Source organism: Drosophila mauritiana, chromosome 2L (assembly GCF_004382145.1).
Source record: "Drosophila mauritiana strain mau12 chromosome 2L, ASM438214v1, whole genome shotgun sequence".
Taxonomy (NCBI): domain Eukaryota; kingdom Metazoa; phylum Arthropoda; class Insecta; order Diptera; family Drosophilidae; genus Drosophila; species Drosophila mauritiana.
In genome coordinates, this window is record NC_046667.1 from 3,123,684 (window position 1) to 3,149,032 (window position 25,349).

The window sequence follows — 25,349 nt, forward strand, 5'->3', positions numbered from 1 at the left end:
ATGTGCCGTATTTCATTTTATGGACTAAGCCTAAAGAGATATACTATAATATCGTTCGAATAATTCGGATTGAACCTTCAAGTAGAAGGGTTATGGTGGTATTATTATTTAATTTAATTTAGTACATTTATTAATATGGTTATTTAAATTCTTAAATATTTACTCCTTTTCTAAAAAGTGTATATTATTCAAAATAATAAAATGTTATACCCCATTTTTGAAAAAGGCATTTAAGTATTTTCAAATCGATGGCCTGAAAATATCAAAGGCATTTTTTATTAAACGGGTTCAATATCCATATAAGTAAATATTATAATCCACTTTTTAATACAATAACCCATGTATTTATTTAATTATTTTCCGGCATTTTTACAGCTGATTATTGAGTTTATTTAATATTAGTTTAAGCAGCTGACAATGTTGATCCACATTTTAGTACAATGACCCATATATTTATTCAATTATTTACCCGCTTTATTGATTTTATTAAATATTAGTTTATGCAGCTGATCATTTTTATTTGCCGAAGTCCAAAATTATCGAATATTTTTGCACAGGTGTTATTGATGAAGGACGTTTTTGTTTACCTTGCAGCAGTTGCTTATCAATTTATTGATTGTCGTGGAACTTTTTGTAAAAATGTATTAAACTCGAACTTACCTTTTTTCTATTTTTTTAATTATCTTCCGCTGTAAGTAAAATCCACAGAAATATATATGCCAAATATTCATATACTTTATTACTTTACAGATAGTCCATGTACACACGTATTAATTGTGTTAAATAGTTTTTACAGCTGATTGGTTTATTGTTATCTACTTAACGCTAAATATCCAAGTGCTTTACCTAACTTTTATGTACAGTACTTGCTTAGGCTAACTTTAAATGCTTTCTTAGTCGCTATTATTAGTGAAGCCTACGCATATCCTACTAGTTTAAATCGTACATTAGCTTCTCGGCATTATTGGGTTCCTCGCAGTCGAATGAGGCCATCATTAGTTCTGGAAAAAAACAAACAACTTGGCTGGTTATCAAAGTACTTGGTAGAAATGGGAAAAACAAGTGCTGCTTGTCCACCGAAGTGGGCCGACTAAAAATCAGGAAAATAACAAAACAGTTACACGAGCTGCTCCACTTGTCCACTTGATTGAAAACGACACTCAGGCGTAGCCAGGATCCAAGGACATGGCCCAAAAATAAAAATAAATACATTCACGCAAACACATCCAAATTGTCCGAAAAGATCTCAGTGATGCGTGCCAAAATGCTTGATGCTCCTCTTCCCAAAAATAACAAATGTAAATGGTTACTTGATTCTGAAGTCCTTTCACTTTGTTTACCATGATTGGTTTAAAAAGAGTTGTTACTGGCTAAAACGTACTTGCTTGGCAAAGGATGTTTATAGCAATAGAAGCCTCAAAAATTCCACTTCAAAACTTTTGTTTACTTATTTTTAGACGCCGCAACTTTTAGTCAGGAAAAATATTAAAATTTAATGTGCACAGCTATTTTATTTAAGCACGTGGAAAGCTGTTTGATAATCATTTTCATTTATGCCAGTTAGATCATTTGCATATTTAAGTTGCGATAAATACTCACTTAAAGCCATGATAAATTTTGAGTTTTTCTCGAAAATGGAAACAGTGTTTTACCATCCTTTAAATAACTTGTGCTACATTTCCGTGCAATTTCATACGACTATTTTAGAGGACTTGGCCCAACTGAAACTCATTTCGGGATGGGTTAACTTCTGGTCAAGTGGCGACAAGTGTGGCATATTTTTTTTGGGTCGGACCACTTGCGTTTTAATAGAAGGGAATTTAATAAAGTTGTAAGAAAAAAGGGGCGAATTTTTCCACGCAGTTTTATGGGTAAACTAGAGTGGCGGGGCAGTAGGTGGTGGTGTCCGATTCACACCATGAGTCCCATTAAAATTTTACAATGTTTGGTAGCAGCCTCGTTTGGTCAGCGCTTTTGGCCAGCAGATGTGCGCTTGACTTGCCGCAAAATGTGGCATGTCCTGCCCCCTGGCCACTATCTTGCTGCCCCGAAAATCCCCACCGCCACCCCAACTTGCCTTGGTTTGTGTGTTTATCGGATTTGTGTTCACATACTCCGTATGCTTGAGCGCAGAAAATTACAAAACACCCGCATGGAGCGGAGTATGAGCTTTTTCGAGTTGAGCCAGCAGCATGAAGAAATGTGGCCGTTGGTTATGGAACATGGCTAACACCATGGAGCCCCTTATTCCATTTTTTTTGTGCTTGTGTGCCAGGATTGAGGACCTCGGACTGAGCACTTTCTTTCCACGCTCTTGTTTAGTTTTAATGGAGTCGTGTGTGGCGTGTAAATATTTCCCCGTTTCGCCTGAAGATTTGTGAGGCGGCTCGGTTCGGTTTGGTTGGGTTTCGGTTTGGTTCGGTTGCGTTAGGATGTGGTTACTTTAGATGGCGTAACATGTTGTTTTTCCCACCCACACAATGTCTAACGAGCGGTTAGCTGAGAAAAAATCCCCTGGAAACTCGAAAAAAATGTACTCGAATGCAATAGAATGCACTTAGAGAGAGCATCGCATAGCTATTGTGGTTTCACTTTATCATTTTGGGAGTCCATTAACTTTGGAACCTATTAAAAATTATGCCCAATTTTGGTTTGCCTTCATGTCAGCTGACAAAAGACCACAAGTCACGCATTTGACCAACTATAATAGATTCGCTTTGAAGACAATAAAAAATGGGCATCTAGCCGTAGCCGGAGAAATATATTTTCAGACTCAGCCAGGCATCAATTACTTTGCTCCGGCTCGAAGACCAAACAATGGCCACAGACAGCCGTAACTACTGTAAAATTGTTTTGACTCCGGCCGAGATGAGGGCTTCAAGGATGACAGGCTGGACAGGTGATAGATAACGAGGACAGTCTACGGTCATTTTTCCACACCCCAGCTGGAGGTCCTGCGAAATTCAGTTTACTCTGCCAAGCGAGTGAGGCAGCAAGGAAAATGAAATCTGCCCACAACTGAATGCCAATAACGTGCTGCTGTCAGTGGGCTTAGGATCCCATGGGATGTGACTTTCCGGTGGGCGAAAAGGGGGGGCAGTTACTACTAACTGCAGTTCCGACTTATCTGTATGTATTTATCTGGAATGTCTGAAATGTCGGCCGACCTGTCAGGTTTTTCTGCCGACAGTGTCTAGAACAATATAAATCTGCGCATTTTTCACTGCTCAATGGGAAAAGAGAGTAGTAGGTTGCATTCTATCTATTAAATGTTGGCATTTTGAAAAAAATTCAGTAAATTTATTGACACTAAACTGTGTGCCCAAACACATCTTAAAGTTGCAACCAAAGCGTTTGAAGTGATTTCCTAATTAAGTACAGTCTCCTTAAAAATTAATCATGATCACAGCACTTAATTCCCAAGTCGTAGCACTTTGAAATCCCATTTGGCCAAATCACATATGGCCAAGCTTAGCATAAGAGCCATTTGTACCTGGCTTGCAATTTGCTATGCAATTTATAGTTTAATTTCTCGGCCAAACAATGTACTGAATAGGCCAAACAATGACGATAATAATGATGATGAAAATTAGTGAGTGACTTTGCGCCGCCATTGAAGCAGGGATGATTTGGCCAAGGATTCCGGCCTAATGCCTTGGTTTGCATTCCAATCATTGGTTCGGCCCTAATTACCATATCCAGAGTCTAATGAGCACAATTGAAATAACGCTTGGTCGGTCAACTCGATGGCCCATTGCAATATGCTGGAGAAATCTTAATTCTGTGGTGTTTGGCCAGAATTTCGGGGTGCTTGTGGGAAATTCCTCGGACTTGTTGACCTGATTATGTGGTATTTGGCCTGCTCTCGAATGAAGTTGGCTTTGTTGGTGGCAATTAACGATTAATGCAGCACGAGTGCAAATTCTGTGGCCCTGACTTTTGACACCCATTGTGACTGTGTGCGTGTGTGCGATTATTATTTTAGCAGCCACTGGAAAATGCAAACATTTTCGCAAGAAAATTGTATTCCTGGCCACTTTCTTCGCACATCCAAATGCAATTCCTATACATTGTGCTTTCGCATTTGTGAGATGCTTCAACTTTTCCATTTTTTGCCTTCTCCTTGCTAACGTGCTGCCTTGAATAGGCACATCTAGACTCACATTTTGCTGGCCAGGATCAGGAGGACAGGGAAGAGCACAGCCAAAGGACCTGCCACACATTCGAGCGAATGACGTTTTTTTTTGGTGCCACGTTTGTCCTTTTGACTCCTTCCTCCTTTTGCCAGTCATATCACATGCTGGAGTGCCTGGTTCACATAACAATGCTCATGTCTTCAAAAAAAGCAGAGTGTGTGCAGCTAGATTTGCAAGGCAAAATAAATAAAATAAAATGAAAATAAGGCCAGAGAAATGCGGAGCGAATGGGAAAAACAATTAAATGCGTTTTTGATCCTTTGATGCGATTTAAAAGCTTTTTCCTTTTCGTGCGCCTTGCATTTTTAAAATGTTATCTTATTCTCATTTAAATAGAATTTATAGAACAGGTGAAATCTCTTTTGTTTTCTGCCTTGGCATAGCTGTCAAAATTATCCACCAGCGGGAGATAAATCCGAGTTGTTTCTTTTGAGATTTTCCTGATTGCATTTTCCAGGTCCGACCAAACGATGCATTCCACCGACATTTCAGTCGACTTAAATCCGACATACTTTTCCCCCGAGGTCTTAACAGAGTGAACCAGCCAACAGACAATTACCTCCACATTAAGGGGTTGTTATTAAAAAATTCCCGACATGGCCAACATATTTCGCAGTGGGTGAAGTGAGTGCAGGACGAAGGGGAGGAGGGCCACAGTGTATATAATTCGCTGGGCTGCACTGCTGCTGTTTGCTTTTTAATGTCAGGTAAAAAGTTTCAAGAATGCGCCTCTAAAGATTAAGAGCATAAAAAGCGAGAATAAGCACTTGTTTAGTAGCAGGAAGGGAATGAAAACACGAATGGCTTAAATCAACTAAAATGCAGTACAAGTGGTCTAACGGGGCCAAAGGATAATAAAACGAGGGGATAAAAAAGGATACCAGAGACAAGGAGCGATTATAAAGACGGCAAAGAGAGTTGATTAAAGTCATGTAATTCCGCAGAAAGTTTATTAAAGTTTTTTTTCCGCCCCGCCGAGGTCGACCATCGCAAAAAGAAATTCCAGAACATACACAGTATACTCGTATGGCGTATTTTTCAGCAGCCAGCAGGTGGCGCTTTGGTGGTCGCTCCTCCGTTTTCCCAGCTTTTAAACTCAATTATGTCACTGTCTTTCTCTGTGTGTGTGTGGACCTGATAAATAAGACTGCGGGGTGCCCCTCCCCGTTTCATTAGCGGAAACTTTAAAATGACGCAGAGGAACCATTTCATTTCGGTCAGTATAATTTAGGAACTGCGAATGCCTTCAGCTCGCTCAGAGTCGCCGAGTGATGTAAGAAAGACCAACATTTATTTATGCAGTTTTCGAAAGTGCATCAAAGTTGGAAATAACTTTTGGACTCCTACAGTTCTTTTCCTCATGGGACTTGGTTAGCATTTGCGTTGCTGACGTCGGCTTAAAGTTTAGCCAAACTTTTCAACTTGGTGGACAGTTTTTTCGTTTGAGTTCTTAGAAAGGAAACTGATTTAGAAGATGTTCGCTTGACTTGGCTAAACAAGCAACTCCAAAAGAATGGCACCAAGCCGAGCAAGAAAAAAGCACTGGAGAGGTGGAAAGCCATTTGGACAGCCTGGAAAACAAGTTTGACATCGATGCAGCATCGAAAGCAAATATAACCACAATAACAAGTCCAACTTTCAACCGGAACTTGGCCAAGTCCTAATGCCGTAAACAAAACGAATGCAAATGGCTTTTAATCCGTTTTTTTTCAAGAAACTCCATCTGCTACATAAATTCTCTTGAAGAAACTTCTAAAGAAAGATTATAGTAAAATAGTCTACGCTTCAAGATATTTAGTTTTTTCTATAAGATTGCTAAACAGGATTTGGTGAAAATGTGTTTAGAAATCATAGTTTCATTTTAGTCTACTTAAGCCTACTTAAAAAAAATTCAAAGGTCCCTTGACCTGTTTAGGAGAAATGTAAAAAAAATAAATAATGCGCCCTTGCAATACACAAAGAAAAGCGTTCCCCCAACATTTTCCACCTCGAAAAGTTCACTGCATACGTGTAAATAGAGTTTTCTTGGTTAGCTGAGCCCTCGCTTTGTGTTTTCCCAGCAAATCTCATTTACCTCCCCGTTATGCACGACATGAAGCGTTTTCCCCGATAAAGTTTTCCAGCTCGAGGCTCAGGCTGTTGATTTTCCAAACAAACAAAAAAAAACGCGCGTTCCACCATAAGTTTTCATTCTCCGGCATTTTTTCTCATTTTTACTTCTTAACTTCCGCTTCTGTCAAGATGCGTTTTGCCGCAACACCCAAAGACAACTTCACTCCACGCCTTTGTTGGTATTTGTGCTGTTTTCGCCAGTGGCAAAAGCCTTTAAAAGTTGCCTTCTACTGCCTGGGTTTATAATGAGTTCGTGGATCCTACGTATGTATATGTGTGCCCAGAGTTTGCTTTACCATCTGAGATGCCTCAAAGCTTTGAAAATGTAGCTAGGTATCTGAGAGATGTTGTCTCATGTTCACTTCAAATACTTTTCCAAATTTTATTAAACTACCTAGCATTACTGATATATACTTTCAAAACCTTTATAATTTATAATATATCACCGTTTCAAAGATCTCAGTTAACATATGTATACCTATTTCGTAGTTTTATTTAATTGTTTATGCATTCAAATAGTTTTAAGTAATAATAACTATTTTTCAGAACTGCTTGGACATGTAAAAAGCTTATTTATCATCTCTGTCGCTTTTCATTTCTGCACTTTCTTGCTGCTGTTTGATGTCTTTGCCCGCTTTCATGCAACATTCCCCGCCCCCGCTGCACCCACATAGTTTTTCAGGTTTTTGTCATGTGCACATTCCGTGAAAAATATATCAACTTGCCGGGCATTGCCGACAGCTCCAAGAAGGATTTACAGGGCAAAAAAAAAGGAGAACGCTCGGGAAAACTTTTTACGCTCTTGGAAAACACGTGGTGCACCTTGTTGCAAGGTTGTTTTGTTGCCTCTCAGTGGGCGCTGTTTTATATCTTTGTTGCGCTGTCTTCGGCTTGAGGACATGGCAAGTTTCCCTAGTTCCTAGTTTATATTTACAGAGCTAGCAAGAACTTTTCTATCTTCAAGGTGCAGGATGTGCGGATTAATTGCAACTTTAGAGCCTGGACAGCGGGCTATGATTAGAAAAGGATAAAAGCAAAGTGATGTTACCAAAAAATTAGTTAATTGAGGCACGTTTTGCTTCTAAGGCTTGCACTTAAATATGCAAATGTTGCACTAAGCTAAAAGCTCACCAAGGAAATAGTCGCGACTATCAGATACCCAATACTCAGATGGCAGGTGGTATACCTTTCAACGAATACAGTATACCCTCTTACTACGCGGGTTTAAATTCAGTCAATTTGTTTACCAGGTTTTCCCATGCATATTTTTTGCAGGTGGAAAACGCCATTTAATTTGTCATAAATAACAAACAATATTTTCCACCAAATCCAGTTCTAATCGCGTTCTCCTAGTTAGCCAGCATCAGTAGTAAAAACAAAGCGCAGAGGCAACAGCCCGGAAATGAATTGTTATTAAAACAAGGGTTCACGAGGGGGGGAAGGGGGTAGCTATGGAAACTACTGGCAAACGAGGGAATGGAACTAGTCCCTCGCCAAGTTTTATCCAAGTTCATAAACATTTGGTGGTCGTAAAGTGTCTGTCCGCGGTTTTATTGCGGTTATTAATTTGAATTAATTAGCGGCAAATCTGCTTCAAACTGGGTTTAGAGCCAAAGGGACGGAAAGAAAATAGTTATGGAGTGCGATATTAAATAAGCTGCTCTGCGAACATAGAGGTACGTTAATACTATAAACTTGAAAGCAATTTAGAACACGCGGAATAACCAGATTTGGTTTACCACAAAAATTGCGGTTCTAGCCCTATATGTTCATAGTCTGCCTTCCATATTTCCCTTGTTTGTGTTTTAATTATCGTTTAGTAAAACGACTCTCAAATTGTCCTGTGCCAGCAGTCGCGAATTTATTTAATTTTTCCCAAAGGCTTTTCAAACAATTTAACTTGTGCGCATACATACATATCTATGTATGTATGCAGTTCAGGGGAAGTCCCTCTTCTGGTCCACTTAAAGTCGCAGTCTGTTGGCCACGTTGCTCTAAAAGTTTACACAAACTGAATGAAAATAAACAATGTAAAGGCGATTGCAGCTGACTTATAAAGCCGAAGTGTTGAATACCCTTTCGTTCGGACTCTTATATCACTACCAAAGGAGTCTAAGCCATTTATTATGCTGAAATATCGATGGATTTAATCTTTAACAACGTTTACAAACATTTAATATTCTAAGTTATTTTATTTACTTTATTTGGTCACCTCTTCCAAGTAGAACCGTCCATCTTGAACTATTTTTCTGAACTCTTTGAAAAAACCACCTTTTCTTGAAGGGTACAAAGACTCCTTCAGTCACCAAATGCCGGTGAAAAATGTGCAAAAATGCGATAAAATACGTGGAGAGTGCAAACGAATAAAAAACAAGTGGAAAACAAGTCGAGGGTATGGTGAAAAGTTTTGACCCCCCGGCGAATATTACTTACCCGCCTCGCCAAGTTTCGTTGTTTGCTGCATGTGGCGGCAGAAGTGCTCGTACTCGCCGCTAGATGGCGCCTGGGCCGCCTTCATCGCCTGCATGTGTTTGGTGAATGCCCCAACAATGGCGGCCATTCGATCGAAGGCAGCCATATTGATGTGGCCATTTGCTAAGCTGGAAGGGCGGAAAATGGGAGGAAAAGCGGAGAACATAAGTGCGAGTTGTGGGAAAAGTATGTTTTGCTGGCTGATAAAAAGCCATGGCTGGTGTTTGCCATGCAAAATGGAAAATGCAAAAGGCAATGCAAAAAGGGCTTAAAAGGGCGGAGTTACAGTGAAAAGTGCTGCTGCTATTTATCACCATCTGTATTCTATCAAAGACCTCAAATATTTAAGCATCCAATTTAGTAGGAACTCGAAGCGGTCTCTTTCGTTTTGCAGTGCATTCCTCGCAATTAATGCAACAGCGAATAGCTTAATTAGCGCTTTTAGAACTCGATTCACGCTTACACGCTACATTTCACGGTGAAACTGAATGCGACATTGAAATTGTCTGAATCAATGCGGATTTATTTCGCCTATTTCTGCGGCAACTACTGCGTTCTGATTATATTTCACGGAATAAATTGCAACGCCGGAATGTGTAGTATACTCGCAGTGGCCAGCCTAATGAGGTCAATTGTGACCACCAGTGGTCGGTGGTGCATACATTATTGTTTATTTGAGCTCCGTATCGCTAGGTCCTAAAGGGAGCAATGCATATGGGGGGATTGGGGCACATTAAGGGGAGGATATGGTTCAGATTTGGCATTCGATGGGAAAATAGCGGCAGCCAGAAAAGTATTAATTATTGAAATATATGTATTCATTTCAATTACATGTATTATCTTCGGGAAGTAATTCAAATGATTTTACTTTTTTTGTGCTGCCAAATGATTTATGTTATTGATTTTTTTTTTTTTTTTTTTGATTTTAATCACAACCCAATTAAGGGATAAGAACAGCAATTAATGTTCAAAAACTTCAATCCCGTTTTATTATTAAGAACATTAAACAGTACTCATGAACAAAGGCTTTAAAAACAAAATCTCTTTTAATTATTTTCCGATTGTTCGGTCACTTGTTAAAGTCAATTCAATATAAATGCTTTAGAAATGCGAAAAAATACGCATTTCCATCGATTTCACTCTTCAACGCTCGGCATAAAAACAAATAAATTCAACGGCTAAAGAGCTTTATATTTATGTTATTTTTTATGAACATCCATTAAAATGATTTTCCGCCCTGTCGTTTGGCACATAATCATTTATTTTACCACTCTGTGGTTAATTAATTTAAAGCGTAAATAAATACAAGCGTGGATGTAAATACGATTGGGCGCTAAGTGAAACGAAAGTCCACTGGAAATGCGATAGTTGGCCATGGCGGATGGGCCATATATATTAATCATACGACCCTTTGGCCGCGCGCACATAACTTACCGCTGCAAACAGTTCTCACGCTCGCCCAACGCCAGTTTAACAATATCCGCAAACACTGGAATAACAACCCAATCATTTGGCTTGCCCGAACTTGCTAATGGTGTGGTTGCTGCCGCCGTCGAAGTTGCAGCACCCACGTTGCTGCCACTTGCCACAGGAACTGGAGCGGATTCCATTGTTGCAGCTGGTGGGTGCACAGGGAGAAAAAGGGATATTATCTTATAAGCACTTTGAATTATGTATAGTTCTATAGATAATCATGTATGGTATATATAGAGTTTGCTTCAACTAAGACCAGCTGAGTTAAAGTATTTCTCCCAGTGTACCGCATTGCATTCGTACCGGAAATGCCTGCTATGCCAGCCACTCGGCCACTTGTCGATGGCTTCTCATCCGAGTCGGGTGACGTTGTGATGGCGATGGCGACGGCTCCTTGCGCCGGAGCTGCTCCTTGGGCCGCCGGCTGCTTGGGCGGCTGCTTATCAGTCTTGAGACCCTCCTGCTGCTCATTTAGGGAGATGGCCTGCTTCTGCCATAAATGTCCATGGCCCTCGGCGTGGCGCTGCATGCAGTCCAATTGTTGACACGTCACTTGCAATTTGCTCCACTGTAATCAAATCGAAATCCATAAATGAGCATCGTTTGTAGTGGCAATCTTGATACGCTCCCCTGATTTCCGCCTACTTTGTGATTTTTTTGTTTTTTGTTTCGCTTTTTTGGGGCTGTAAAAGTTTATGGTTTTGTTTGTTCTGTCGGTCTGTGCGAGTTTTATGCTTGTAATTTTGCCCCGCAAAGCTTTAGATCGAATTTTATGGGCTACATTTGGCCTTCGCGTGATAACATATTAATTAGGATTTCCCGAGGCATCAGGGAAATGCTTTTCCGGGATTTCACACGCATTAAACTGGAAAAAGGGACGGCATCTTAATCTGGATCTCAGCGAATTTATTGTGCTTTTCCATTAGAAAACATTTCTTTTTTTGTTGTAAAAACGGAATCCGAAAGTTTGCTGCTCGTTAAGAAGCCCATTTATAATAACATTTTTTACACCTCTCGCCATGGCGAATAATTTAAAGTTTTCAGTTTTCCGACCACATTTATTACCATCATCCAATGCGAGCACATAAACATTTCAACAGCAGCTATAGAAATATATTTGTATACATATATCTCTCGAAAATACAATGCACGCCCATTTTTTGCTGCTCGAATTTTGCATAGTTCTGTAAATTTATGCCATTCCCTTTCATTTTTTATTTGGCAAGAGGATTCCTTTTTTCATTTCTCGCTGCATACTTTGCAGCGCCCATTGTTCACAGAATTTATAGAGGAAAAAGTGCAGCAGTACTAGGAATTAAATATTGCAGAGAAAAGGTGGACAAAGTGTTGGGAGTATCTATGTATTATGAAATGTAATTATATCTCAATAAGTGCACTAAATATTTGTATTCTCTACATACTTTCATTAAGCCAACTAACAGGCGAAAGCAGAAAGTAGTGCGGCTCCGGACAAGATAATTTGGTTTAATTTATAAGTTTTCTTTTTGACTGGAATATTTGAGTACTGTTTGCTCTCTAAATACCTGCACATTTGTACTGCACACAACATAGCAGTGGGAAAAATTAGAGCCATTCATAATGTATAATGCAGAAGCCGAAGGCATTTAAATCACCAAAAAGTAACATTAAGTAACTTTTAAGTTGATTTTTTCATTATGAGTGGGTGAAAAGAAGGCCAAGCCTAGTGTTAAATTGTGGTGGCAACAAAGGAGGGCTGAAATGCGGAATCCATTAACTAATTAAAAAGTTTTTTAATGAAAACTAGCTTCATTTGCTGCTGAATGCACGGCAACACGCTGCGGTCTATTGAAGGAGTGGGCGGAAGGACACAGGACACGGCACACCGAACGCAGGACGAAGGACGAAGGTGTGGGCAATGTGCCAAATAAGTGAGTAAATATATAAACTTGATGAAATTGGGCCAACTGCAGCGAAAATGTGGTTGCTTGGGCGTGGTCATTTCTCTTTCAGTTCGCCCCCGCAATTCATTTCTTTTTTTGGCAGCCGGAGAAAAATCTTTTTATCGCTGGAGAAAACTTCTGTTGTTGTGACAAAGTGGCGCAAAAATATTATTTAAATATTTTCCTTGTTAAGTAAGAACCAACTGCAATAAGAGAAAGTCGTATTTCTGGAGAGTATCTGCAAATTCAAATACTTTAATTTGCAGGCCAAACAACCAGTATTTTTTTAAACTTCTTCATTACTTCTTTCAATATTTGACTTTAATTCAAGGAACTCAGCCTAAATCTCTTAAGCTCCTTTTCGCCAAAATGCATTAGGCTGCATAAATATCTGCTGACACGAACAAATATCCTAGGCACTAGGCGTCCAGCCTCGAGGCAAAAGGATTTGCTTCGGATTCACACACAGAAAAGTGCAAGAAAAAGGATATGATGGCTGGGGAGAAACAAGGAGGTAGTCGCATCTTTGGCGTGCTCCATAGTCCTTCCTTTGAAAGTATCACATTTCTAGTTTCATTTCCTTGGACGAACAAATCTCTGTTTTCAAAAGTGAATATCTCGAATTACTACTTTACTGCACATAGCTTAGCAGCTTTGAAGATCTTAATTTAATAAAAAATAGTGTATTTGTGCCTTCGACCAAACAGACTGCAGCGCTTTTGGCTCAATCCATGAATGAAAATGGCCCCAAGGCGCTGCTTTCTAACTTTTAACAGCATACAATTACAGTGCACATACGAGTGAAAGGATCCAGTCGCACTCTCACATGGCAAAGGGAACAATTTTATTATCCTTGCTCGTTTCCTTGACTGTACCGACTAACTTTAGCTAAGCTTAAGTTTCAGATCCCCGAGTTTATGGAAATTTGCCCCTCGAATGTTGGCTGTACGTCATGTGGAAATGTCAGGCAGGAATTGATGTCGGGGGCCAAATGATTTTCCATTTGGTTTACGCATCACATTATGCAAAGAACGGCGTTGTGTTGTTTCAGTCCAATTAAAGTTTCACTGCGCACTTTGCCATGGGAAATTATGAACCAGGAACCCATTTCGCTGCCTTGCCACGTAATTTGCCTATAAAACTGCTGTCTATTTAATTTCGAGCGCTTATTTCTGAAATTTATGAAGCTGCACGTACTGTGTGATATTCGCTATAGTTAAATTCGGAATTGGAGAAAATATGGCTTAACTTTCTTTTGCGGAAGTTGTGGAAATGCTGTGATTTCGTCACATTAAAAATGGTAGTTTCGTTAAAAGAACGATTTGCTTGTGCATTTATTTGCTATCAATTTATTTTTAAATTTCTAATTAAATTGATTTCAAAGCCAGTCATTTCCGTCATCAGGATAATTCGATCGAACCAAATTGTATCAATTCCTTTTGAATGCTAACCCCAGCGGCTGGTTAATTACAGTCAACAAATTATATCCCGCAGCAATAAATTGTTCATCAAATTAGTTTTTGTTTGCGATAAATAAAACCAATATAAATTAGACATTATCTCTCGCTGATACATGATGCCATATATATCAGCCCTATTTTTTCGGGCGTCGCCATTAATTACAGGCTTGCACAAATTAAATAGATATTATTTGGCAAACTTACCGTAATTTTAAGCCGCGCTATGGCCGGCGATTCCAGGGACTCCAAAATGGCCGTGGCACTATTGTAGTTGCCCACAAGGAGGCAGTACTGGGCCACTCCGCTCCAGAGTTCCACGGTTCGACTGCGTCCCTCGATGCCGACGCTCTGGAAAAGCGGTGGGAAAACAATGATGTTGCAGCGGGCACGGGCAAAATGAAAGATTTATTTGATTACGGAAGTTAGTTAGACGATAAGGGGCAAGGGGCAGAAGGGACAAGGGGAGGGAGGGAAAAGGACATTGGACATGCCGGGACCCACGTGACTTGGGCAAAGTTTTAACGAGTCGCTTACACGGCCAACTGGCAAACTGTCAATGAGACAGTTACGAACGGCATAAATTATAAGCCATCTTACCAGTCGCTCTGTATGCATACAGCCGTCGAACAGCAGCGGCCACAAGAATAGGAACGATATTTAAATATCCAGCCAAAAAAAGAAGTAAGCGATGAGGTCAGATAGAAGATAGCACTATTTATAAGACACACACATATAGATAGCTTAAGTGCTTCCTATTCTTGCGACCGCGGTTGTAGGGAGCAGCACTTGGATGGACGTGCTCTCCCAGCATATTCAACATGCATGGGAATTTTAATTCAATCCACTGGGTCTAAGGACTCATGCGCTCCGCTTAACTTCAGCATCGGACTCAGTTGGCATGTAGTGCGGCGCAGTGTTCGTGCTGACCCCCAAATGGTTATGAGCTCGTCCACTCACCTGCAGGATCTCGTTGCAGACAAACAGACGCAGACGTGCCGACCAATCCAGATAGGTTTCCAGGTTGCACGTCTTCTTCGGATCCTGGGCTCCTGGCGGAGCGCCCGACGTGGATGGTTGGTCCCACTTCTTCTGCATTAAAAAATGGAAAATGGCACAGGATTCAGAATGGTTGTTGAAATGAGGTGCGCAGTGGAATGACGAGGGGCATTGTTAATGAAGCGGCTTGTCGTCATTTTAATTGCATGTCCTTGTAGGTCCTGGCGCTTGTGTGAGTGTGTGTGTGTGCGATTGTTTATGTGCGAGAGTGCTCGTTGTAATTTATGCAAAACTGCAGATTCTTCTCGTGTTGACTTATGCAGAGGGAAACATTGGCCATCAGGAGAGTATTTAACTTGAGAATATAATTTAATTCAGTTGAGGGGTGTTCATTTAGGCGAAAATATGGCCAGCTCCCCATATATTTTTCTTACAAATGCAAATGGTGTGCATATATATTTTTTATTTTAATTGCATAATTAGTAGAGAAATGTATAATTTAAAAGACATATCTTGTGATTTCTTAAACAAGTTTTTAGTAACTTCTACTTGAATTTCTCTTGGTGCTCACCTGCTTATCGAGGAGGATCATGCTGCTGCACTGGAGGAACTCCTCGCCACCAATGTGCTTGGCCAGTTTCTTTTCCACCCGACAAACGATTTGTGCGTACTGCGTGGCCGTTGGACAGTTGAGTGGAGTTTCTGATGCAGACTGCGGGGAAAATCGCCACAGAAAGACATAATGGAAAAAGAAGGGAAAACAGGACAATTGCCGGAGATTAGGCAGATTGCTTTCAGGCCGGTCAGTGCTGACAACTTGGATAGCTTGCCTTGGAAACCAAGCTATTTTCAATAAGTTAATATTATAGCTTACAGTAATTAAGACTCATATGGATTTAAAAGGAAGTATATGCTCTTAAAAATTTTCAAATATTTTTGGACATGCTTTTCACAGCTGACAGCACTGACCAATCATCCACTCACCTTGTCGTTGGTCTGGCAGGCTCGTAGGTCCGCCTCATGTCTCTCTAAATCAGTCAGTCGTTTTAGTAAGGCACTCAGTGTTTGGGAGACAGCGGCTTCCAAATGCGAATTGGAACATCTATGTGGCGGGAATCGTGGAGGAGTTGAGTTCACGATTGGGTGCCATTTGGAAAGCAGTTTCTCCTCACCTGGCAACGATATGTTTGACATGGCTCATCATCCGCTCATCCCGATAGTCGTAGGGGAACTTCATCGTCCACTCGGCCAGCAGGGACACCAGGGACTCCAAGCATTCGCTATCAGGTACCGAGTCCAGCAGTCGGCCCAGTAATTCGTGGGGTCGCAGGAACAAGCGGCAGGATAATAAAAACGAGAATACAAATTCCTGCAAGTGGCAAATAAGCAGAAAGAAAACAAGGTTAAAAGGAAAAACAAGAGATGTAGGCCACAATATAAGAGTAGAGTAATGTTCAAGTTCATCACTCACTACCTAGAGCAATTAACTTAAAGCATCCAATCATGTATTCAAATTTGTTCTCTTTTGTTATAACTTTATAACCACCATGCACATTTTCATTTTCTGATACATTTAATATACACATGCTTTTGTTTATATCCACTTGGAAATGCGATTCCCTCAGTAAATTGCCTCAACTAGAAGATCCCCCCAATTTGTGGTGTTTTCGTTGTGCTTGTCCAGCTCTCAGAAGTTTTCCCTGACCGGAGGCCACATTCCACATTCAGCACTATCAAATTAGCGCTAATCTCTGGATTTGTTTGCAACGAATTAATTATTTTTGCACTTGCTGCCTGTGGCCTCTGAATGGTCGTGCTTACACACAAGAATGTCCTTGTTCCCTGGCTTTTGGTCCTTGTTTCGTCAGCTCTTGGGCCTGGGGTCCTTGATCCTGGCAAAAGGACTCGCCGGCTTGTCGGTTGCCCTCTGGTTTGTGGTTTTTGGCTCGTGCCAACAAACGCAAGTTGGCCAGCGTTCAAGTCTTTAAGTGTCTGCGACTAAGTAAGAACTGATTTGTATTCCATTTGGCGTATACAATACGGCGGGGAAAGGAGCAAAACAACCGGAAAAGCTATCCAGTTCCAGAAATTGAATCTTAAACTTTTCATATATTTTTAATGAAAATAATTGATGTCATCTTTATGTGCGCCAAAATGTTTTCGTTTAACTTATAGCCTATTCATCAGTTGAAATATGGATAGCAAAATTGCAGTTGCCGTTCACTTTATTTGTATGATGAAATGCGAAAGCACATTTGAAATGAAAAGCTTAATATTTATTAATTGCACACGATGGAATTTATGAAATATGCAATGGGTACATTGATTCATTTTTAGTATTTACGCCGATAAATATTTTAAAATATGTTATTACGTATTTCGCTGCGCTTAATTAAGCAGTTAAAGAGCGTTATGAAATACCTGTTCGAATATGTAAACCCACCTTATCTAAGTCCACAACATCCTTGGGCAGCAGCGTTTCGATTAGGGAGTCCAGTGGCCCGGAAACTATTCTACCATTTATGTACATAATGCCGCCGGAGCCCAAAACCGAGCTCTGTGAAAATAGAAACAAACGCCATATGACACACATATGACGGCAGTCAAATATGAGTTTAATGAAAAATGTTTGCTGCTCAACAATGGAAACTGAAATCAAACCAATTTACTTAGCTAATTAAATGCTGGCTCGTTGACAGCCAACTAAAAATGATTATTGAATTGGCAAATGGGGACAAACAGTGGCTCTTAATTACCGCACAGCTTACCTCAAAATTAATATCACATTGGCTGCGTTTGTGCGGATTTTTGGGCACATCGTACTGGACCAAATCCTCGTTTTTCGGCCCAACTGATATTGTGGTGCCAAGCTGCAAGTCAGACAAACAAAGCCAAAATCAATGAAATATTTCGAGCTATTCAAAATATTGACTTCCTCATCCCATTTCGGCAGATATTTGTGCCACAAAAGCCACAAGGACATACATATTTATGATGGCATTTCAATGTTTTCTACAGATTTCGGATGCTTTTGGACTTAAAAATATTGTTGCATACTCATAGTCAGCTTGAAATCAGTTTTCAGGAAGTTTCACTCACCTCTAATTGCTGAAACCCCATTTCCAGATCGTAGGCACTCAACTGCTCGGCGCTGTGTCGTCGTCTGTAGCGAATATTGCCACCCAGGAGAGCTGTCTCCGCCGTCAGATGACCCGGATCCAGGGAGAATATGCCGCCTTGGACTCCCTGTAATCCGGCTCCACCGCCTGCTCCGCCTTCCCTCGAATCCGCTCCCGATTCACCCAACTCCAGGCAGCAGTCATCCGCAGATTCGCTGTCCGAGCTGCTGCTGTTACTGCTAATGCGGCACCGTCGACGGTGGTGGCGCCGGTGGTGCTGGTGGTGGCCATGATGGCCATGGTGGCATTTGTCCCGGTCGCGCTGACCCCGCGACTTCTGCAGCACGGTCTGCTTGCAACGCGTTCCGCAGGCGATGGCTGATATCTTGCTGGCATAAAAGTACATCGCCATGTGTCACGTTCGTTTCGCCGCTCGTGACGCGGTCATGTGTGTGGGGCTGTGTGTGTTCCTTTTCGGGAGGGGGGGTCTGATGGGCGGTGGGTGGGCGTACCTGCGGCTTAACTGCCCTGGCTATTTAATGCATGGGCACGTGGCGGGCAGGTGGCAAGTTTGCCGTTTCCATGATCGGGCAGGTCCAATCAAACGTCAATTACGAGAAGGATTAGAAGTTGCCTGCACAAAGAGAAATTTAGAAAGTTATTCCTAAAAATGAATGGTTCTGTGGCAGTTGCGGTTGAACATATTTTTTTGAATAATATTTTGTATAAGATAAGTTTTTCTAAGTGCACAGGTTTTACTGAGCGCATCGATCGAATCTCTGGAGCCACATAAGCTTCAATTTCATTTAGTTCCCACATCGGTTTTCTACGCTCTCTATATAGGCGGCATTTGGTTTAGCACCAACCACCTCAGTGGAGGGGGCAACTCGAATATCAAAACTGCGAAAAAGTGCGACGTTTTATGGCTCAATGGGTCGCGCGGCGTCAACAAGTCAACGTTGCGGTCAATCGCAGCACATTACTCATACGCCGCGTGGACGGGGCAGGAATGAAGCTTAAATCACTGCGTGTCGGCCATTTCGCGTGTGCGCGATTGTGTGCGTTAGGTTATGGTCAGGATTATTATCCCTTTGGGGCCACTTGCGACTCATCAGCCCATAGACATGTGCGCATCATCAATAAGGGCGTACACAAAAGGGTAGAGGGGTTGGGTCGAAGGGTCGATGGCAGTCATTAAATCACTGCAGATGCGTTGGGGGCCAAAGCGCAAAAAATCACGACTGATGTATGGATTGGTTCAAGGTTATCAATGAGCAAACATTTTCCCGAAAATTGGGCTAACTAAACGGAAGGGAATTTAGCCATTTGTGCTTTGATTATAGGTAACTTCATGTAGTGAAATAACTTTAATGGGTTCTGTTACACGTACGGTATAATAATAACGCAAAATGAATCCACTCAGAAATAAGTACAAGGCGCAAAGGCATTAAAAATGGGCGAATAATATCAACAGGCTGTGCTCGAGAAACCCATTCCCCAATTCCACAACACGTTCGCGGTGTTTTTGAGGCATTCGGAAATGGAAAACCGGCAACGGCGGAAGTTGGCTTTAATGAAGATTAACCACGCACAAAGGATAACGATGCCGTGGACGAAAGCGTATATGGATGAAATCTACATGTCCCATTAAATATGCAGACACACGATTCGGAAGACGCCGGGTGAGTTGGCTAAAAGGAATTCCACACACAGGAAGTGGTCCTTGGCACCTGACCAACGGAGTATGGAAATGGGCAAGGAAACTCAATTTCTATTACGTTAATGCTCACTCGGCTATTGTGGGCGTCTTTTGTCAGCGTGAAAATCTTTAGAAAATCAATGTCAATGGTGCCAGTGGCAGATGGGGATTGGGATGCTCCTTTGATCCACTCCTGATTCATTCACCCTGACATTCTCAGCCACAAATTGCCAATTAAGCCAACACTCTACTCTCGATGTGTATTTTTATATACATGAATGTACATACGACTTTTATTTTTGTTCTGTGTGATTTGTTCATTACACAAGCCATGCATAATAAATGATTTTTGCGTACAATCTGCATTTCAATTTTGACAACGAAATGGGATTACTGGCTTTGCCATTCAAATAAAATTTATTCTTGGCGAGTCTGTAAATAAATCGAGTGTAATACAATATTGAATGAGTCAATTTTGCAGCTTAGCAAATGGAACCATTTTTTTGTGTGTGTGTCAATTTGGATCAAAGGATAATTCCATAAGAGAATATTTTGTAGTTTTCTAAGCAAACAGATGTTGCAGTTGTATGTTGAACTATGGCAAACAGACTGCTTCTATTTTGATGTATTCTAATGTAAAAATGAAAATCTTAAAATCTGCATAATCCAGTAAACAGTTGTAAAGTGACCACTGTAAGGGAAATGCGATATGACTGTGAACAAAGAAAATGCTCACAAATGTGGGTATGCTTATAAGCATCAATACATAAGGATGTGCGCCCCTATCTGCATACAGCTGTGTACAAAATACTAGTATCATTGGAATATTTTAAACATGCAGGGAAAAAAAATGTGTCACATATATAAATTGTTATATAAAATAAATTTTGCAATAACTGAAACATATAAATGTTATTTTTCCAATTAAATGCAATTTCCCTGCCATAGAGCACTATTTTCCGTGGCGCGTTTGTAGATGTTTACATTTGGCGTTGCCTACATTTCGGGGCAGCAGAATATTACCATGCTCGAGTGAGCGCAACAAGGGCGGAACACACAGAGAACTTATGATATATATTCGGGCCAAACTTGTGCACACTTAACTACAAGTTGTGCCGGACGGAGCCGCCCATCGCCAAGGATATAGACAAAGAAGGAGATGGGATAAATCTTTCTGGCATTTTTTTTGTTGGTCCGCACAGAAGCTTATTATAATTCCAATCATGTCGGCAGACTGCAGGCTCGAATCTATGCAAAAGGTTGGCAAATGAAATATTTTCAATTTTAATATTGACAACGTTGGATTTTTTCTCTATTGCTGCTGGGCCGAGTAACCCGGCCACAATACAATCGATGGAGGAGAGATTGGGGGAATAAGGACGAAATATCAATATGGCTGAGACATTTTATTTCGTTTCAATGCCCATTACCAAACGCCCTTGTCTACACTTTCTTCGCTCAAAAGGCCAAAAATAAAACAGAATTTATTCGTAGGAAAAAATCAATCAATTATACGCAGCAGAATAAACTTGTTCCGAGAAGGTCGAATATTGATTGCAAATCACTAAGGTCCTGCGAAATAAATATTAAGGTATGAGGTTCCGCAGGCACCACAACTGATGGCATAGAAAGGGAAATGAATGGCAAAATGTACCACTTTTAATAATTACACGAGAGATAAATGTATTTTGATTAGTGTTCTAAAGGCATTCAATTGGCATCTGCACAGCGTATGCAAAGTGGGCCATTTACACACAACATATCCTTTTGGCCAGGCGTCATTATCACAGATTCAAGAATAATTCGTCTTTCGTTTACTCTGTGGCAGGACCGCAAAGATTCCTGTTGGTTGCCCTGCCTGCTCTCGGCCGCAGGACAAGCTTAATTATTAATAATATAATTAGAGCAGAATGCAGCTGGTGATGGCAGACTGCTGTTTTTGCTCAGAAATAAATTGGTTTGTGGCTCAAGTGGTGACTGCGGCGAGCGAATGCCATTGTACGCAAGTTTGCCTGTTAAACATCATTGCGAATGTTGGCATCGTGAATATTTTGCATATTTTAACGCCAGTCTCAACTCAACTTCTGGCCACCAAGGAGTCACCAAACAAGTCACGGTTTTGGCCCTCATCCTGGTCGATGACGTCGATTCGGAGCCCCAAGGAGCAGCTGCTGCAAGTGTCCTCGAATCTATTAGCATAAAACTGATAAAAATAAACTGATGTCGTTGTCGTTGTCGCCGTTGTCAACAAGCAGCACTGGCAGTGCAAACAGCGAGCGGCAAACAAACAACAACAATCAGCTAACAAGAAAGTGGCAACAAATTTGCGTTGCTTTTGGCTAAGTACTTTTAGCCAAGAAGAAACCGCAGACTGGTGTAAAATCCAGGAGCGGGAACCTTCGACGCTTTTGCATTTTTAGGACTTCATCTTGGTCAAGTTATTTTCGCCTCGAATTAAGTTTCCTTTGTTTAAAATATTAAGTTTAGGATGTTATTATCATTTTATATTCAGATTTTTGTTTTGAATTTAAATCAAGTTTTCTTCTTTAAATGATGTCAGTTTTTTTTTTTTAGATTTCTATGTTTTGCTGTTTTTATAGTTAAATCGTTGTGAATCGTTTTATATAACTATTTTGCTCCATGATTTAAATGGCTTATTTACATTTCCCCATTTTCCATTAACGTTCTATTCGAATGTTTTGCTATTTTGTTTACTTTCATTTCGCTTGCTTTGTTTTTTGTAGTTTGCTCTCAATTTTTTAATATTGCCCGGAATTTAAAATCAATTATGCTCTGCTTTATTTCTACTTCTTGTTGTTATTTATTGCTTTTTGCCTAGACCCAGCGAATTGGAAAAAACCATTGATTTGCCATATTTATCACTTTATTGCATTTGCCCCGCAAATGGGAATTTTCGATTAAATGCTTTGGTATCCATTTATCTATTTACTTACAACTTTTGATTTGTAATGATAGTTTTTTACTACGGAATATATGCGATTTTGATAGGCTTACAGAATTGCTAGATTAAATAGATTTTGCCACTCTTTTTTTACTCAACAGTTGTAAGAAAATAACTTAAATAAATAAAAGTAATTAATTAGCACTTTTTTATTTCAACTTTAAAATGGGAATACTGTTACAGTAGAATTTGTTATATTAACTTTTTATTTACAAAACCATTTTTGTTCTTACATATGCGTTGTAATGCTACCAAGTTAAATTTAAATTTTTTAAATGGGCTCTTGGTATTAAAAAAATTAACCACATTTAACACTTGACGTTCACAACATTATTTAAAGCCAAGTAGTAAGAATAACAATTTTTCTATTGAATTAGTTCTCAGCCGAGCACTTTATACTTCATTTAGTATAAGTTTCTCCACAAAAGTAATTTGGCTCTCTAAGTGTTTGAATACGAAGGACCATTTTCCTCGCTCTTCAGAAGACTTTTCTTTTCTTCCTCGAAGGGCATTCAGTATTTACATTAGATTTAATTAGCATTTTTCACGCTTTTGTCTGCGGACAGAAACGTGTGCTAATAAAAGCTGCCTTCAAATTACATTGACATTGTCTCTGGGCTTGTAAACTTGGCGCCATTTGTAAGGTTTTAACGAAGGCAAAGTTAAAAAAGCGCTTTTCACTTGATTTTTCCCTCCCTTCGTTTTCCAACTCGACTCACAACTTTTTCGCCTGGCTGCCGATTTTCACTAGGAACAGCTTAAATGTGAGAAAAGCCTCTAAGCGAAAAAAAAAAAAAACTGAAATAAAAAAGTGGCAAGAAAACTGTCAACGCCATGGCTCTGTGTGTCATAAAAGTGGCGCAGGAGGAAAACCGAAATTAAATTACTTCGACTTTCGATGGCCGAGCATAAAAAATGCATTTGGGTCAGCGCCCTAAATTCTGGCCATGTCCAAAATTAATGCAATGCCAGCGACAAGAAAGCCAATTTAATGACTTTTGAATTGTTTTATCAGACAATTTATTACAATCACCGCATCGACCAGGCAACCGCAATAAACCTAAGCCATGCAAATTATTCTCGCTCCTCTTTTTTTTTTGATTTTTTATCTGCTCTTCACATTTTTATGGCAGCTCCAAAGGAAATCGGCTCAAAGTCTAAAAGTATTTTGGTATCATCATCAATCTTTTTCGCCGAAATGTTGGCAACTGCACTGCCAAGACAATTGACAAATTGACGATAGGGTTTTCCGGTGCCATTTTCCTTGGGTTGTGCTTATGCAAATGCAGCTGAGAGTTGGTGGAAATTTTTACAACGAGAATAAACGAGCTGAATTAAAGTTTATGGTATAGATATACGAGTTGGATGGACTTGTATTGATTCGCTATAAATGGGATATCTTTGATATTTCTTCCATATCAACAGGAAGTCCTCAACTTTGCTGATGTATTGGTAGTGCCATAAAGGAGGCAAGGACATTTCTGAGCTCTCTCTCTGAGACTTAATTACAGGATGTATCTGCTCGGATGTGTGCCAGATATTCCATCAATTAATGATTCTCCATTACGCGATTGCAGTTGAAGCCAAGGATTTTCCCGCCCGCCAGAGCTCCGTGTGCGGCATTAATCGAGAATGCATTATTGTTAAACAGGCATAAGTAAATGGCAGTCGCTGTCCGAGTGCGGAAATGAACAGTTTAAGCCAACTGCAATGGCGCACGCAGAGGCGGGTTAATGAAGGCGTCCAGCGGGCCCGAAAACGCTGAACAAACTGTTGGCCAAATGGCCACAGCATACATGTGTATATATTGGCATATCGGAGGCAATGAGGCACCCGACATTATCGACATTAACCGGCAATGTAACAGCAACAGTAACGGTTACGGGAACACATAAATTATGCATGATTTTTGCGAAGCGACGCAGTGCTGCGTTGCCAATTTTTGCTTCTTTTTGCTCCTTTTTGCTCCTTTTTATCGCATGAATTTTAAGCGAGTGAAATGCCTCCCCACTTATGCGCGTGTGTGTGTGATTGGCAGAGGCTGAAATTACAAGTTAATCGCACGTTGCATACTTACGGGGGCAGCCAGTCGGCTGGAACCATATGCGATATTGCTTATTGATGCTCGCCGAAACACACTTCAGCAATTTAAATTCATATCTATTGATTTCTTGGCTACGAAATCGCTGCTCCAGTTCCAGTTCCTATGAATTCCAAGAGCGTTGAATCCAATGGCTGGGTGTGGTATTGTCCGATCAACTTTTAATGTAGCCAACTATCCATTAGGAAAATGGAGGGTTTTGGTAACTAAGCATTCATGGGTTAACCATTTAATCCGATCTTATTTTGCACTACTTTTCATGGTAACTTATTATTTATATTTTACTATTTTAAATTTTTATTGCCATTTCTCTTCTCACTTATTTAACTATTATTTTTTGGTTTCTTTATAATGCCCAAATCTGTGGCCGCACTGATAAATCCGATCTCAGAACCGCACACTTACAGAATCCACGACGAACTGAAGTGGAGTGCCAACTTCGAAGGCATGTTAAGCGAGGTTCGACTGTTTCTGGTTCAACGTAACAGAGTCCTGAAACTGTTCGAAGGGAAATTTTATGGGAAAACTGAACAGGACCTGTGTCATCGAACATGTTGCAAGTGGCTAGAAGAATTGGGGAACGCGGCTGCTGTGGAACTAACACAACTTCCACGCTTTTTAAGTGGAGCTAACAGTAATGCATACAATAAATTATTCAAAATACTGTTTTTTTTTCCATTTAAGATTAAATAATCAGAATGATTTAGTAATTTGTATTTACTGTGCTTGGTAAACTTACTGCATACTTTTAGAATAAAATATCTCAAGGCAGGAAGGAAGGATATTTAAGCCCTCGAAAGTGTTGGTAGCATTATTAAATAATGCCTTTAGATTGTG

At 40.3% G+C, this 25,349-nt stretch overlaps 1 protein-coding gene across 3 annotated transcripts; it reads right to left on the reverse strand.

The window, feature by feature from the left end:
- Window positions 1-753: 753 nt before the first annotated feature.
- LOC117150681 lies at window positions 754-24,912 on the reverse strand. 3 transcript variants are annotated; one of them, XM_033317687.1, is made up of 13 exons: window positions 24,489-24,912; window positions 17,731-18,384; window positions 17,400-17,501; window positions 17,075-17,188; window positions 15,804-16,000; window positions 15,616-15,733; window positions 15,203-15,343; window positions 14,593-14,721; window positions 13,840-13,983; window positions 10,557-10,821; window positions 10,215-10,398; window positions 8,742-8,908; window positions 754-1,001 (listed from the first exon to the last, which is right to left on the reverse strand). In XM_033317687.1, the coding sequence occupies exons 2-13, from the start codon at window positions 18,160-18,162 to the stop codon at window positions 931-933; spliced, it is 2,064 nt and encodes a 687-aa protein (XP_033173578.1). In that variant the 5' UTR covers window positions 18,163-18,384; window positions 24,489-24,912; the 3' UTR covers window positions 754-930. The 3 variants fall into 3 exon arrangements, with proteins under 3 accessions (XP_033173578.1, XP_033173577.1, XP_033173579.1); XM_033317686.1 differs by having other exon boundaries at window positions 14,593-14,724; XM_033317688.1 differs by lacking the exon at window positions 8,742-8,908 and having other exon boundaries at window positions 14,593-14,724.
- Between the last annotated feature and the right edge of the window lie 437 nt (window positions 24,913-25,349).